Source organism: Hippopotamus amphibius, chromosome 6, assembly GCF_030028045.1.
Source record: "Hippopotamus amphibius kiboko isolate mHipAmp2 chromosome 6, mHipAmp2.hap2, whole genome shotgun sequence".
NCBI lineage: Eukaryota > Metazoa > Chordata > Mammalia > Artiodactyla > Hippopotamidae > Hippopotamus > Hippopotamus amphibius.
Genome location: NC_080191.1, coordinates 81652601 through 81670002, shown reverse-complemented (window position 1 = coordinate 81670002; position 17402 = coordinate 81652601). Strand labels below are relative to the sequence as shown.

General features: G+C 41.7%; 1 protein-coding gene across 1 annotated transcript in view; it reads left to right on the top strand.

The window, feature by feature from the left end:
* KCNQ5 (potassium voltage-gated channel subfamily Q member 5) overlaps positions 1-17402 on the top strand; it is a 535817-nt gene that overhangs the window by 351931 nt on the left and 166484 nt on the right. The window contains exon 2 of the mRNA XM_057738358.1: positions 12624-12714. Coding sequence (XP_057594341.1) covers positions 12624-12714 — 91 coding nt within the window. The remainder of the gene's footprint in view (positions 1-12623; positions 12715-17402) is intronic.

Genomic DNA, 17402 nt, shown 5'->3' with positions numbered 1-17402 from the left:
TCGGTCCGTCACCCTACCGGCAACAATGTTTCTCACCCTGAACCAGCTCTCCGGTTCCCACGCTCCCGCTCCTGGACCCTCCGTTCAGCCGCGGATCGATGTCTCGGTCCGGGAACGCTGAGCTGCGCTGCGGACCCTCCGTATGTTTCTCACGGCCTCCCGTCTGCCACAGCTCCGCCGCTTCACCCTCTTTGAGCCCTCGTAGATGCCTCCCTACCGGCTATGTCAGGCTCCCCGCAGCCCTTTCTGGTGTCCGAGGCCATCTGCTGGTGTTCAGCTGGTTCTCTGTGGGAATGACTGCGTCCTTCCGTGCATTCCCAATGCATCTGTGGAGAGGGATGCACTCCACATCTCTCTACTTCGCCGCCATCTTTTTTTCTCTCTAGAGTATTTTTAATTTCAGTTATTTTGTTATCCATTGCTGTTTGTTTTTCTGAGTTCTTATGAACTGTTTCTTGTACTTTCTCTATTTTGTTATCGAGATTTTGTATCATTTTTACTATCATTACTCTAAATTCCTTTTCAGGCATTTTTCCTATTTCCTCCTCATTTATTTGGTCTTGTGGGTTTTTTTGCTGCTCCTTTGCCTGCATGGTGTTTCTTTGTTTCCTCATGGTTGTCCAAACTTTTGGGGTTGCTTGTCCTTGGGTTTTTTTGCATTATTCTGTGACCAGCAGAGGTTCCTTTATTGTTCGTCTGTAAGCGTCGGTGTGTGGGGAGGGAGAGGGTACAATAGTGGCTCCTTCTCCTGGGAGGGAGTGAGCAGTGGCGCACTGATGTCTCAGTCAGGCTTGGAGGTGCCTGTTGCAGAGGGCGCCGGTGGCTCAGGCGTAAACAGAAAGTCTTAGAGTTGGGCCTCTCTCGGGGGTTTTTTTCTTTTCTTTTTTTTTTTTTTTTTTTTTTTTCTCTCGGCAGCCTCCCTGCTGCTGGCGTTGCAAGGGGTTTTAATCTAGCCCCACCCGAGTGCCTGAGGGTACTTGTTATCCCTGAGCGCCTTAGGTGGCCCGCAGGGCATCTCTCCACTGCCTGTTGCAGAGGCGCAGAAAGAGAGAGAGAGGCTATGCGCGTGGCTCCTCCCCCCTGCCCGTGAGCCTGCAGCCTCCAGCCGCCATCATGGCCGGGCAGCTCTCAGGAACGGGCACTCCTCTCCGCGGGCCTCCTCCCTCCTGTCCTCTCGGTCCGTCACCCTACCAGCAACAATGTTTCCCACACTGAACCAGCTCTCCTGCTCCCACACTCCCGCTCCTGGACCCTCCGTTCAGCCGCGGATCGATGTCTTGGTCCGGGAACGCTGAGCTACGCTGCGGACCCTCCGAATGTTTCTCACGGCCTCCCGTCTGCCACAGCTCCGCCGCTTCACCCTCTTTGAGCCCTCGTAGATGCCTCCCTACCGGCTATGTCAGGCTCCCCGCAGCCCTTTCTGGTGTCCGAGGCCGTCTGCTGGTGTTCAGCTGGTTCTCTGTGGGAATGACTGCGTCCTTCCGTGCATTCCCAATGCATCTGTGGGGAGGGATGCACTCCAGGTCTCTCTACTTCGCCGCCATCTTTTCCTCCCTCTTTTAGTCACTTTAATACTTTATTTCTGTAGGCCAAATAGAGCAGAGAAGATCAGTAGCAGTTCCTTAGTCCATAGCCCCCACAGCATAACCTGGCTCCATTGAGTTGAAAGTTTTTATTCTGTGAGGCTTTAAACTCTCATTTCATGAGAACTGACTGGTCCTCTTGGCATTTGTGTAACAAAGAGCTGCACTGAGACTTCCCAGTCATGTGACTGCTCTCAAGAAACCTTTCAAGGAAAATCTGTCTTTAAAGTAAGTGGATCATATGGATCCATTTATGAAACCAAATTCATAATTGATTTTTTATTATCAAATACAGTACTTTAAAATAGCTGTGTGCAGGGAAAGATAACTTTAAGCCTACTTTTATCCCCTTTAACTTTTGTTCCCAATAAAAGTATTTAAATAAATCACTTCAGAATTTCTATTATTCCTTTTCAGATAATGTAATAGTTATCATCATATATTCACAGAAAATTGCAATGATTAAGTTATTATTTGCCTAATAAATTGACCATCTTTTTTATGGAAAAATCATTCAGGCCAGACAACTATTGTCAAACATATTTTAACATATGTTTTCAACCTTTGCCATAGCTCACTTTCTTGCATAAACAGACCTTTTGAAACAAAGCATGGAAAATTTAATCCACATGGGTTCATATTATCAAAACTATTAGACTGGATTATTTTCCATGGTGTCAGCACTAAAATTACCTCTTGAAAAGATGCCTTTAAAAGGAACATTCACATAGATTGTACAACGTTGTCTCTTCCTCAGCCTTTACAGACAACTTCTGCTTCATTCATGGCTGTGGTTAGCATGCTCTTCTGCCGTGGCCCTTTCTCAGTCAGAGGACTGCATGTGGCCTGTTCATCAGCATAGCAGCCTTGGTCAGCGGTCCTTAGTGCTCACTTAAGGGTGGATCTCCGCCTAGTCAATTCAACCTGGGCTCCTTCCCACGTACAGACTGCAGCCCAGCAGCTTCTTGGTGCTGCCACTCATTAATTCAGGGTGGCCTCAAGTCCTTTTCAGAAACTGGAGTAGCAAGGGACTGGACACTGAGGTCCAGCTGGCCAAGGCTGCTGTGTGTCAGGAAGGCACTGTGACTAGTGGGGAACATGGTCACACAGCTTCCAACCCAGCTGTCTATTGCGTTGTCCTTCACGTGGGTTTGCCTAGACACACCGTGAAGTTACCTGAGCACCTCAGACCCTGCTGGGCATTGTCCCATGTTTTACATTTTCAAATGTCCTGCTTTATAAGCAGGGGTTTTAGGTTATAAGTCACTTTAATTCTTTTCATGATTTTATCCTTGTTACAACTTATAGAAATTGTGTAGCAATTATATGTCAGAGTGATGCTCAATTGGCATTTTTAACTCAATTTGGTATTTATATACGTATTTGTTCTGTTAAAACACAAATTCTGAGTTTGATGCTGCCTCCTTTAGTGCTTAAAACTGTTCTACTGGAGAGGCAGTGAGGTATGTGGACAGGGGGCTGGACAGGCCAGAAAGCAGAGGGGTGGGGACCAGCTGCCATGTGACTCACTGGCTCAGAGGAGCAGCACACGGAAGGATGTTCACACGGAAGGATGAAGTTCCATTATTATATCCCGTTATCACATTACACGTGATATTGTGCAGAAAACAGAACAGACAGGCCTGCCCAGAGGGTCTCTCTGGGAGAATGGAGGACTTAATGTTCGGGTGGGGATTTTAAAACCCAGACAAAGGAGTTTGGATGTGACAGCAAGAGAAAGGAACCATAACTTTTAAAACAGGGAACTGGCATGATAAAAGCAGTGCTTTGGGGAGCAGAGCCTGGAAGGCCTGCGCTGGCTGAATCAACAAAAGCACCATTGCTTTGGCTTGACGGGTCGAGGGATTTCACTTCCGAAATTCAAAATTCAGTAAATGTCACCTTCTTAGTAAGACCTTCCCAGGCACTCTGTCCACTTTCAAATCCCTGAACATCTGCATCCTGTCCTTCTCTGCTGTGCATGGGGTTTTTTAGCCTCTTAGCCATTATCATTTTGTAATACTGTATACATTTTATTTATTTACATTGTTTGTGACCCAACTCTGCTACTAGAAAGTAGGGCAGATATTTTTGTCTCTTTTATTCACTGTTATGCCTTCAGCACCAAGAACAGTGCCTGGTACATGGCAGGCCCTGAGTAATACATGTTGCATGAATAAATGAATTTGCTAGTACCTGTACCTGGCCTGATTCTGGTTACTGGTAATAATGTGGCAAATAAGAGAGATACGGTTCCTGCCCTCATGGAGCTTACATTCTAACAGAAGAGACCAAAATAAACAAACAAATAAGTATTCCACATGATGCTGTTTGCCCAGAGGAAAATATAACAGGGTAACACGAATATACAATATCAAATAGAATGCCCTCCTGTTGCATGCTTTGAATATAGGGCAGTAGGAAGATTGGTTTTGATTTTTACTTTAAATTTGCTGTCTCTGAACCATATACACTGGTTTTCAGTCTCAGCATTGTTTCCTGGAAAAGACACAGAAACAGAGCTTGCAGAGGCAAGGACCTGACTGGTGAGTTTTCAAATTACAGACCTCGAGCCCTTTAGGAAATAGTGTTCTGTTACCTCTGAAGACAAGCATAGCACATTTGGGGATTCTTGGAGTAGGGAGTTGGTAGTTCATGCTAGGAGTAAGTGAATCAAGATTAACATAATAAAATGTAAAAGCAATAAATGTAAAAAGCTTTTCAGAAACTTAAGTGAGAGAAATTTAGATTTAGTTTACATTAAGTTAAATTTGAGCCAGTGGCATCATTTGCTTCTTTAAAAAGAGTGCAACTTTAGGCTACATTAATACTCCTATTTCAAGGAAAGAGGAGTTATAGACAAAATTATGTCTTCATCAAGTATACCCCAGATACCCTGGATTATCCAGAAAGGACTTGAGGCCACTAACAGAGGGATCTGCACTGTTGTTAATGAGTCACAAATTCACTGCTGAGCTTCCCAGCAGCCCAGGCAAGGAGACAAATTTGTTAAAAGATCGCTGCCTCCATAAGGTAAAACCCTAACATTTTCCCCAGAAGCAACAGATGGTGCTTTGGCCTAGTGGATCATGGGATTTCACTTGTCTTCAAGACACAAGTGTTCAGAGTTTTCTTACAAACCCCGTGGCTCAGCTCTGCAGACTTCTCAGCAGGTACATATCCTCTCAAGAGTTGTAGCGTCTGTCCTGCCTGAATTGCCCCTTCTTTTCTTCAGGGATATTATAAACCACTTAGCAGTGCTTTGCTGAAGTCAAGACTTATTACCTGTACTCTGTGCCCCTGATATAGCAAGCTAGGAAACCAATCAAAATAGGAAATAAGCACAGTTGAGTGTTTCTTATTGTTGGTAAAGCTGTGTTGCTTTCTAGTAATCATAGCTGTTCTTTTCAATTTATTAAAATTCATTTGTTTATATTCTATCTGGGATATTTGTAGGAGTTGTGATTGAGCTTATCAATATACAAAATCCAGGGTGCTCTACTTTACTCTTTTTTTTCTTTGACACTCAGGATATCTTCCTCTCTCGAGTCATTTGGCATTTATTACAGTTTTCAGATTTATTAACATTTATTAATAAAAATTTTTCAATTTCATCCACAAATACTTTGATTCCTTATAACATAATAAATCTGGACTTAGCAATATGAAATCATTAAAAATGGCCAATAATTTGCCCATTATTTCGCAAGAAGATTTTTCTTGTGTTAAAATCCTGAGAGAAATTTCTTACATGATACCTCATTGAACAAATGCAAGAAGTACAGAGAAACTCTTAAAATATAGTAAGTTGGTTAAATGCTTTTTACCCCTCCAGAAAATAGCAAAAAAGCAAACACAGTTTAGTGAAAATAGTTCTATGATCCGTCAAGGTAATGAGGTCCAAGTACACAGGTTGTTGGTGGCCAGGTTTGCTCCACACCCTGTGATGTGACAGGAAAAATACAGGAAACAAGCAAATGCATATTTTCAAGACAATCTTTTTTGAAAGCAGACTTTTGCTGATAGCTGGGCAGTGGAAAGTTTGGATTTGGATTCCCTGGCAAGAACTGCCAGTGCAGATATTTCATGCTGATGACTATATGCTCCATCTTTTGCTGAGACTGGAGGATAGTGGTGGTCCTGAGTCAAACTCTGGGGGATGCGGGAACAAAGTGGGTGTGCTTTTAAACAGCAGTGACAAGGAGAGCCGATGAAGGAGTGTGCTGTGTGTGTGTGATCTGAAGGCTGACGGGGAGTCATGGGAAAACCCACCAGTGTCTGAAGAACTGACATAGAGGAAGGAGCACAGGTCCTCGGCGTCCAGACCCTGGAGAGGACCAGTGAGGAGAGGCCCCGCATGAGGAGGCCTGGCTCCAACAGGAGTGTCTGTCACAGGCCTGTGCTGCTCTAAGTGCTGGGAGGGCTCAGGATGCTGGGCCTACACAGGTGTCCACCAGGGACGACTTTAAAACAATCCCTGTCTTGAGAGGGAACACAGTCAGAAACCCTTCTCTCCACCGGGATCCCTCCTCCTGGATGAGAAGCAGGCTCCCTGTTTCTGCTCTGGGTTTTCTTTCTTGTTCTTGCTGGCTGGCATCCGCTGACCCTCTGCAGAAACTCACTGTGCAAGCAGAGACCGCCCCTTCCTGAACCCTCCGATCTCCTCTTCACACCACACACGTGTGAAAGGCAACGTTTCTCTTTTTAAAACTGTTAGCCGATAACCCTGTTTTTGCAACGTCACAGAGATTATGGTGATGGTATTTATTGATTAGGGTCTTCATTAATATTTAGGGCTCATTGCACTTGAAAAGCAGTATCGTTCAGTGTTTTTAATCAAATATCCCAACTCACCTTTAAAGACACCAAAAATGTCGTATTTAATTTTTATTGCTTTGCAATGGAAGCTAGGGCGTGCGGTGGATAGATTTCATGTGCCAAATGCCCTTTTATGGAAAAATTATGCAGAAAGGACATTTTGCAAAGTGCCAAGTTTAGAAGTAAAGGCAAATTTAGGGTGCTGGAAGGAAAAATATGGGCTCCAGCTATTTCTTTGGTGGTGAGGTTTTGATTTCTTAGGCAGCATGTCCTCAGCCACCCAGTGGGTCGTCTGTGGTCACTGATGTCTGTGTGTGCTCCGGTCCTCATAATTCACATTGTACCCATGAGGCCTTCCATCAAATACACACTCTAATAAGACTTCCTTGGTTATCCAATGGTTAGTACTCCGCGCTTTCACTGCCAGGGGCCCAGGTTCAATCCCTGGTCAGAGAACTAAGATCCCACAAGCTATAGAGCGCGACCAGAAAACAAACAAACAAAACACATACACACACACACACACACACACACACACACACACACACACACTATCAAATCAGTACTGAAAAATTTATAAGACGTTAGAGCTAGAGATGAATTTCCTTGGGAAGTAAATTCTAAAGAATTGTTTTCTTTAAAAATTTCCTATCTACTTCCTGTTAGCATTCTTTATTTTAATCCCATGATTCCAATCCATTGAAGACATTCAAAATCTCCGCTCCCCCAGAGTTTTCCTAATAGTTGACTCAGGTGGACAGTTACACATGGAAAGCGTATTGTCCCCCAAAATACTTGCCAAGAGCACCTTCTAGGTGGGATTGTGTGGTTGCTGCAGCCCGCAAAGCACATGCTGTGAATCTGCCTGCTGGTTGAGCTCCCCTCACTGAGAACCCACTGTCCACATCATACCTGCCTCTCCTTTCTCCACGGCATTGTTCACAGTGGCTTGGGTGGGGCTGGGGTGTGTGTTTGTGTGAATGACATTGTGAAACTTGCTTTATTTTCACATCACTTTAATTCTTGCTAAATGAGCCTTTGCTCAGAAGCATGAACTTGGCTTCCCAAGTCATGGACATCATCTGTTGTATAAGCACCCATGATATTTCCAAGTAGAGCTTTCTACCAGAGTAAATCTCACAAATTGGTTCTTAATTAGCTGACAAAAGCTGATGGTAGTTTTCTGGAATAAACATAGAAGCCTTTGAACTGATAATATTTTGTATCAAAACTGTCCTTCTCCTCCTCTTACAGTAATCTGTGCCTTCTAAAGGACAAAATGTATACATCAAAGTGACTCCTTAAAAACAAAATATAAATGATTGCTTCAGGCAAAATAAAAGCCAATAGCTGTTACAGAATAATTTTGCAGGCATACAGATTTTATGATATCTCAGGATTAATGTGTAAAAGAATATTCATATTTTTTTCAAAATGATTTTAAAACCTACCTCTAGGGGAAAAATAACAGCACAAAATATCTGAAAATAAATATCTAAAATGCTCTAGGATCAAAAAAAAAAAAAAACCTTACCTGGGTAAGTTGGTGACCCATGCCAAACAGGCCATTTTCCAGCTCCCAGCTCCTGCCTCCTCATCTCCTACCACAGGCTTCTTATTTTTTTGTGAGCCATGGACCCTTCAGCAGTCTGGTAAAGCCTGTGAACCATTCCTCAGAATAATGTTTTTAAATTCATAAAATATAGGTGATTACAAAAGAGAAAATATATGTTGAGATGCTACTATTAAAATATTAAACACGTTTCAGATATAGCAATACATATGCTTCTTTATTAATGTGTTAAAAAAAAAAAACAAAACAGCTTCCAGCAATGGGTCTAAAAAGTACCATAACTTTGCAGTAATGATGCAGCAAAATCAGTATTTAAGATGAAACATAACTGTTTCTTCTGTAGCTATAACATGGGGTATGAAAATACCTGTGATTTCTATGAGCAACAGAGTCACGAGTCCTGCTGATGCCATCATGGTTTTAGGCCATGGTTTGTGACAAAGACATAATTTTTTCCCATCCACGTTCACAGCTCCCCAAAATTCTACCCACAGACACCTGGGTTAAAACACCCTGCAGCCAGTGACTCTTGCCTCTGCTCCCACTTCTGTTCAGCCTGCTGACAGGTGGCATGGGGTCACCATCAGCGTGAACACAGGTGTGGGACCCTCGGGAGCAGTGAGGTCATCAGAGCCACACTCAGACCCAGCAGCCCAGGCTGTCCCCTCAAAGGTGACACTGTCAGCCCACTGCTTCTCCAGCCAGGGAGTCTGTCTCTGGCAGGGCCACCAAGAGCTACTTCACAGCAGCGTATGTCCATCCTTCCCCATGATGTCACTCTCCAAGATCAGGAAGTGTCTCCAGATATCCTTTATGCCACTTACCTAAACCTTCTGTGCTCCATCTACACTTTCTGTACGTTCTCTGCCTCCAGGAGAAAAGCACTTCCATATTCCAGCCAGACTTTGTGCCCAAGAGTCAGACCCACCATCCCATGTGAATGTCCAAGACTGGATCTGTCTTCTCCTCAAAATCGGTTTTTCCTCCTCAATCTCCTGACTTTTCCCATCCTGACTTGTTAGGAACATCACCAACTATGATATGGAAACCTCAGACTTCTCAGCACCCACCCTCTTCCCAAGCTCTACGCCCCAGCCTAAGAGTTATCAAATCAGGGAGCTCCTTTGTTCACAGCAACCCTCCAGTCTGCCTCTCTGTCCCACCCTCATTTCTGCCAGTGAGTTCACAACCCAAACTGGGTCACCATTACTCCTGACCCTGCTTCTCAGCTACTCAGAGACATCCTAACACACACAGCTACTGACTTGATTTTCCCAGAGAGCAACTCTGATGACGTGAGCTTCCTGTTCAAATATGTTCAGTGGTTCCCACTGTCTGCTGAACGAAAGACAGACCTTGATGTACCCATCATGACCCTAGACTCCCAATTCAGCCACCTGTCTCATCTGTGCTACAGTTAAACTCGATAACTTTCTGTTCCATGAAACAGGGAGCAAATACTTTATCTCATTCATTTTCTGCCTTGTTGCCTTTCTCCTGTTGTACCCTCCTTCTGGAATGTGTTTCTCCAGAAACTTCTCTTGTTGAAACCCAACCTTCCTTCAAAGGTCAACTCCAGCAACACCCATTTTTGGAGACTTTCTTGATGTGCTTCCACGATTATCAACTGAACAGAACCCCTCCCCACTTTCAGGCACTGTGGCATTTCTCCTAGCACGTGTCTGTCTCTAGCCTTCATGATGACCCCATGTGTTTGCCTCACACACTGCACTGGATCTTCCGTTCCCTAAGGGTGTGGGCTGCTTTGGTTTATCCTTGTCCCTCAGTTGTGCTTGGCACAGCCTCTTTCACAGTGGGTGCTCAGTACATGCTTTCAAAGGAACCAAGATGATTCCTATACAAAAAATGAACTTTCAGGAATGACCTACCTTATGCTTTTCATGAACCGCCAGAAGATAAGCTAACTAGCAGGTGTTCATTTATTCTACCCTGTTGATTACTTAGTGAGTGTTGGTGACACTGCACTTGCATCTGGCCTTTACCCACACAGGTGAATGGCCTAGAGTGTCCTTCTCCCCAGCCTCCCAACCGTTGTGCTAACTCCTCCTGGGCCTTCAGGGCTCATTTTGGTCTGTACCTGCTCCAGGAAGTCTTCCTGAACCCCAAGTCTGGCTTCATGGGCATGCCACCTGTGCCGTCCCATGGAGCCCAGAACTTGAAGGGTGCCACCCTTGGTGTCACGCTCTGCTGTCACCATCTTGAAATTCTAAATACTTTTTAAACAAAGGGCCCTCACATTTTCACTTTGCCCTCGACCCCTCCAAAGAAGTAACTCATCCTGTCTAATCCCTTCCCTCTGATATGCTCCTGGCATCCCCTGTATCTTCCCTATCTTTGCAGTCAACACTCAGAGTTTTAAATTCTTTTTACATTTGTTTACTACCCTATATGCCTCAACAGATCCTAAGCTCTGCGAAGACAAGAAAAGAAAATCTTATTTATTGTTATATCCCTGTGGCTCAGCCTAGTAGTATATGCTTAATCAATATTTGCTGATTGGACAATTGGAAGCAGAGAATTCATGAATTAATGAATATATTTGTTCATCCATAGCCCCTCGGGCCTCCAGAGCAGTGCAGGTATTTGGCTTGCTGTCGACAGATGGGCCCCCATAGGAATAACAGAATTCTAGTACAGAAACTACTCTTGCTAGAAAGGAGGGTAAGGTCAGCTCAAGAAAGAAAATGGGAAAAGCAGTGACATGAGGGGAAAAGATTAAGCAACACCCAACTGTTAATGAAGAAGCAGTAGCAAAAGGGCTCATTATGTAGGTCTGTTTTGAGCACACACATGGAGATCATGAGGCCACCATTAGGATGCCTTGGAGGAAGGTGTCTTAGTGACGGAGTCATCCCCTGCTTGTTTCTCTGGATGTTCTCTGCTAAGCATGGACTCTGGAGGCATCTGTAGATGAGAGCTCTCACCAGAGGAAAACATCTGTCACTGTCTTTACCTGATGCCACATCATCCTCCCAACTACCTTAGTGATCCCTGGGTTTCACTTTCTCATGAGTAGTTTGGGGGTCTGTAGGTATGATGGGATTTGATGTCTAGTTTACAATTCGCAGTCTGTTAGGGCCAATTTAAAGCACATCCAAACAATCCTGAATCATCAGGTACATGAGTCAAAAGTGTGATGATTATTAACTCATGTAACAGGTTTTCTCCCTAGTAGAGCCCTTCCTCTTAAAGACTTCTGCTATTCAGAATAACTACCTCCCTCTCAGAAGAGATAGAGAAGTACCCCCAAAGTCTTGCCGAGCCAAGGACATCACCACCATCCTCTGTGCTCCTTAGCAAAACCACTTGGCGACTCAGGGACACACAGTGCTTGAACCCTCTTCCTGCCAAGTAGCCTGGGATAAGTCACAACATGTTCTTAATTCTGAGTTTCTATATCTGCAAAATGGGAACAACGAGATTTCTACTCCATAAATTTGAGAGGATCGTGCGGTTAATGCATATGAAAGGGGCTTAATTAGCACAGTGTCTCACTCATAGGAAACCCTCTGAATGTGAGTAATTATCAGCATACCCACTGGGGTTCTGCGCTGGAACAGATGTGAAGAAATAAGGAATACGTGGTATCAATCAGGAGTCAGCAAATTTTTCCTCTAAGGGCCAGAGAGTAAATATTTCAGTCTCGTGCTTAGAGCACAAGTCTCAGTTCTGCACTTCTTGTGTGAACTCAGCCATCGGCAACACATAAATGAGTGGGTGTGGCTGTGTGCCAATAAAACTTTATTCACAAAAACAGGCATTAGGGGCCCGATTTGTCCCCAGACCATAAGTCCCCAATCCCTGGCTATCAGCCCTTGGGAGCCCCCAGTCAAGTGTGGTAGAAAAACATGCAGATTTGTCAGGGCAAGTCAAGAGGAGGCAGAGGCCAGCTCTGTGCCGTGCTAAAGAACACAGAGCTGATGTTTTACAGAAAATTGTTGAGTAAAAGATGAGATGAGTAAGGTATGACTAAAAGTAAAAAAAAAAAAAAAAAATGACTTTTAGAGAAAATAGCTCAGATATTGGGATTTTTTAATTTGAATTTCAGGATAAGTAACTTCAGCTTTAAAACTGAGCCTGCCCTTTTATTAGGCATTTGCTTCGGGAACTGGGCTTCACCCTGGACCCAGAAGTTCCATATTTCTAGGAATTAAAATGTCTGTAGATTGATGGGTAGAAAATCCTCCCTGTCACTGCAGCACAAATAGAGCTGGGGGCCTTTCTCTAGAGGTTTGACTGGAAGGGAATGGAAAGCACAGGGATAGCAGAGGAAGCCATTTTCTATTCTTACTCTTATTATAAAGAAACGACAAACAAGAATCCAGGAGCAATGTTAGACTCTGATGAAGACCAGTGGCTTAGTAACCACTTAGAACCCTTGACGATTCACCAAAGCTGCTAAACAGGAGGGTGAGTCTGCTCCTTTGACAGGAGACCAAAACACACTTCTGGGCCTTTCAGGACCCCTGCTTGGGAGGGCCCTTCATGGCTAGTCCCTTTAGGCCTTTGCAATATAATCAATGCCAATTCAAATGGACCTGGTGCTTTATCCATTAGAAATAAGAAATTAAATCTGTCTTGCTAAGGCAAAGTTCTCATCAGATTTCTCTTTTTTTGTTGTTTTGCAGTTTTCTCCTTGTCTTTGGGTGCTTGATTTTGTCAGTGTTTTCCACCATCCCCGAGCACACAAAATTGGCCTCAAGTTGCCTCTTGATTCTGGTAAGTGAAACATAGGAACAAAATGTACACAAAGTTTACATAATATAAGAAGTGTCTATAATATTTATGCAATGCATTTTGTCCCTCGAAAAATTCTCTCTAGAAAAGAGAGAGTTTCTATGAAGTATAAAAGTTTCAAAGTCACCAAAACATCTGCCCACCATTTTAACCTTTAGTCAGTCCCCAAGAATACATAGAAATATTCCAGATTGCTATTATGTAGCAGTATCTTGTATTAGAGTTGCATCAGGAGTAGAAGGCAATACTTGGAAGCAGTGTTAATTATGTTTCTCTACGGTAATAAATAAATTACAAGGAGAATCAGCATTTGTTAGGTCTCTCATAATATTGCTAAAAGTTACGGGATAGACAGTGTTTTCCAATAACCACAACTTGGCAGTAGCTACGAATAATTGGTCAAGAACCATGAGAATATAGCACCTCATAAGAAAACAGAAGTCTTCGTGCTCTTTTCAACCAACAGACTGCATTATGAATTTTGCTGCTCATGCAATTACCTGGTGAGAAATTCTGCAATTTGCTCTGTTTCCATTATGCTGTCAATCCTCAAGCACAGAGAATTGCTCAATTCATTTTTAAATGGAAAAATACCCCAAGATATTTTAGTCTGAATTATTCTGGGCCTTTTAAGCTCTCATACTTTCTATTACAACTGAGCATAGTGCTGTATACTCAAATCACATCTGATTGAGAGTTTGGTTCATTTATATCCATTTTGACCCACTCACTCAGTCCCAAAATGTCAGACTTAGTCTCAGAACTGTCTGAATGAACTATAAATTGGAACACCTCACTTTTCCATAAAACCTGGTGGACTAGAGAGGAAAAGAGAGAAAGAGGAGATGGGAAAAGATGGCCCTGTGCCCAAATAAACAGAAATTGGTTATACACAGCAACGAGCATTTTATATAAGACAAGTATTCTTACCTGGAAGGTGGGAAGTGAAAGATGTCAGCTCACACAACCTGGCCAGCTGCTCTGTGCTCTCAGAGGCTGGTTTGTGCTTGGAGCTACCAACACTTCATCAAGTCTCCATTCTATGTTAGGGATAAATCACTTTTGAACCTGGAACAAATCTATCCCAATTTGTTTCCATACAAATCATGCTAACATCAAGTTTACTACTTCAAAACCCAGGTAGACCAAAGAGTCCATTGGGGATTTGTTCCATTTACAAGGGTTCCATTTGGGTAGCAAGTGGGCTTTCAGCCTCATGCACCCCTTTGATAACAACAAATGGTCTGAGCCCAAGGTCTAAGGCACAGCTGGCTTTTGGGTACATATATAGAACTACAGCCTGGAATTTTAGATCGAAAATATAAATCTGATTTTTAGATCTGGGAACATGAAAAACTGGATTTACTGTATGACCAGTGATATATATTATGAGTAAATCAAACATTAAGAATCTCAAAAAATTTCTTTGTAGCTAGGTCAAGAATCCAGAGTGTGAGGTTTACATCCTCCAGATCTCTGAAATATAAATTCACTCATTGCTGATGAGTTTCTAAATAGTCCCAAGAAACCCATGTTATTAAAAAGTCGAAATTTTGTTAATATCACGATTTTTTAAACTTCCTCAGCAGTGGACTACTGACCAGAGTTCAGTAACTAGAATACATATGAGCTGATAAAAATGTAGACATTTTACACATCCAGCTTTATTTTTTGCCAACTTTATTGAGATAAAATTGACATATAATATCGTGAAAGTTAAAGTGTATAATGTGATGATTTTATATACATATATATTGCAGAATGACTACCGCAGTAAATTTAGTTAACACTTCATCACCTCACATGGTTACCATTGTGTGTGTGTGGTGAGAACTCTTAAGATCTATTCTTTTAGCAACGTTCAATAGACAGTACAGTACTGTTAGCTATAGTCACCATGCTGTGCATTAGATCCTCAGAACTCATTTGTCTTATAACTGGGAGTTCATACCCTTTGACCACGTTCACCCATTTCCCCCATTCCCACCCGCACAACCATCAGGAAACAATCACTCTGTTTCTGTGTTCTGGGTTTTTTGCTTTTTAGATCCCACATGTAAGTGAGATCACACAGTATTTGTCTTTCTCTGTCTCACTTATTTCACTAAGCATAATGCCCTCAAGAGCCATCCACGTTGTCACAAATGGCAAGATTTTGTTCTTTTTATGGCTGAATATTATTCCATTGTGTGTATGACATATATATAGATATAAATATGGATATATAGATTTACAGATATATAGATATCACATCACATCTTTCTTCATTCATCTGCCAGTGGACACTTAGGTTGTTTCCATGTCTTGGCAATTGTAAATAGTGCTGCTATGAACATAGGGGTGCATGTGTCTTTTCAAATGATAGTTTTCTAGGGATATATGCCCAGGAGTGGAATCACAGGATCAAATGGTAGTTTTATTTTTTGAGGAACCTCCACACTGTTCTCCATAGTGGCTGCATCAATTTACATTCCCACCTACAGTGTAGGTGGGAATGTAAATTTTCTCCACACCCTCTCCAGCATTTATTGTTTGTAGATTTTTTGATGATGGCCATTCTGACCGTGTGAGGTGGTATCTTATTATGGTTTTGATTTACATTTTCCTGATGATTTGTGATGTTGAGCAGCTTTTCGTGTACCTATTGGCCATCTGTATGTCTTCTTTTACCCCTCAGTCTTTTTTTTCCCCTCTAATGCCCTTGTTTTTAATCAGGTCTATTGAGATACAATTTACATAGAATAATCATCATGCATTTTTAAGTGTATAGTTTCGTGAGTTTTGACAATATTGTCATGTGTATTAGTTTCTTAGGGCTTCTGTAACAAAGTGCCACTGTATATATCGTATATAAATTTCATGTCATATATTTGATAATTATATATATATCATTATGTTGAGTAGAATTAGATATTATAGAGATAGTCTTGTGTTTGACTTCTTTTACTCAACATAATTTTGATATTTATTTCTATATTTTTTAATTGAAGTATAGATTATTTACAATGTGTTAGTTCCAAGGGTACAGCAAAATGATTCAGCTATATATATATATATATATTCATTTTTATATTCTTTTGTGTTGTGGTTTATTATAAGATATTGAGTATAGTTCCCTGTGCTATACAATAGGACCTTGATATTTATGTATTTTAAATATAGTAGTGTGTATAGGTTAATCCCAAATTCCTAATTTATCCCTCACCCCCGCCCCCTTCCCCTTCCCCTTTGGTAACCTTAAGTTTGTTTCCTATGTCTGTGAGTCTGTTCCTGTTTTGTAAATAAGTCCATTTGTATAACATTTAGATGCCACATATAAGTGCTGTCATATGATATTTATCTTTGTCTGGTTTACTTCACTTAGTATGATAATCTCTAGGTCCATCCATGTTGCTGCAAAATGGCATTATTTCATTCTTTTTTATGGCTGAGTAACAATAGTCCAATGTATATATATATATATCACATCTTCTTTATCCGTTCCTCTGTTGATGGACACTTAGGTTACTTCCATGTTTTGGCTGTTGTAAATAGTGCTGCTGTGAGAACATTGGGGTGCATGCATCTTTTTGAATTATGGTTTTCTCTGGAAATATGCCCAGGAGTGGGATTGCTGGATCATATGGTAGCTCTACATTTAGTTTTTTAAGGAACCTCCATACTGTCTTTATGGTGGCTGCACCAATTCACATTCCCACCAGTTCCCTGGGTCTTGAATGCCTTTAGATTTAGCAAAGTAGAAACCAGTCCTTTTATGCAAGTGAGACCTTTGTATTAAGCAGTGTAGTAAGTGCTGCAGATGGGTGGTCTCTGAAAGCTGTTTCTACATAGCTTTTTGTAGGGAGAGAGTTTGCATATGCTCATATTTTTGTGCTATAGTGATAAATTGTCAAGGTGTATATTTTAAACCAAAGTGTAATCTTAAAACCTACCTAAAAATATTTGGACTGTGTTTCAGGTCTAAGGTTTTACTGATGTTATTATTTTCATGTTTTTTTCTCCAAAGACTATGTTTTATTTGAACCAAAAAAAAAAAAAAAATCAAGTATAGCCTTTTTTTAAAAACGCATGCCTATTTTAATTCTTTTCACAATTAGTTAATGTAGTATATTATAAAAGTTGTCAGTTGTATAATACCGGTGAAAGCCAAGAACAAATCTTAATTATTTAGGGAACATTGTATTTTTTCATTTAGGATGTATTTTTGAAACAGTTAAACTGATTTCAAAGTCTGTCTATCCTCTGAATATCTAATCAAACAATTCTGACTAGCAGTGTTTTTAGTTCCCAAGATGAAGCATATCTAAGGAGCTGCCATCCAAATAGTAATAGGAATGGCTTTTAAAATGTTTGCAAAAACTTACAATAAAGTCACCTTTATACACTTTTGGTCACAAATTCAACACCAGAGGAGTAAATTTTGAAGACATATATAAATCACACATCACAATTGTATATTTTTCCATAACTCTGTCCTGTTGGATTTTTTTTTTTTTTTAACATTTCAAAATATGTTCCCACATTCTAACTAATTCTATTTCTGGCAAGTAAAGACGCCCACGCTTCTGACAGGGAACATTAGACAAGCTGGCCCTGGACAAGCTTCCCAGGCACTCACCTTGACACTTGCACATTGCCCCTTCTTCCTCGAGGGCACCAACATGTTAGGG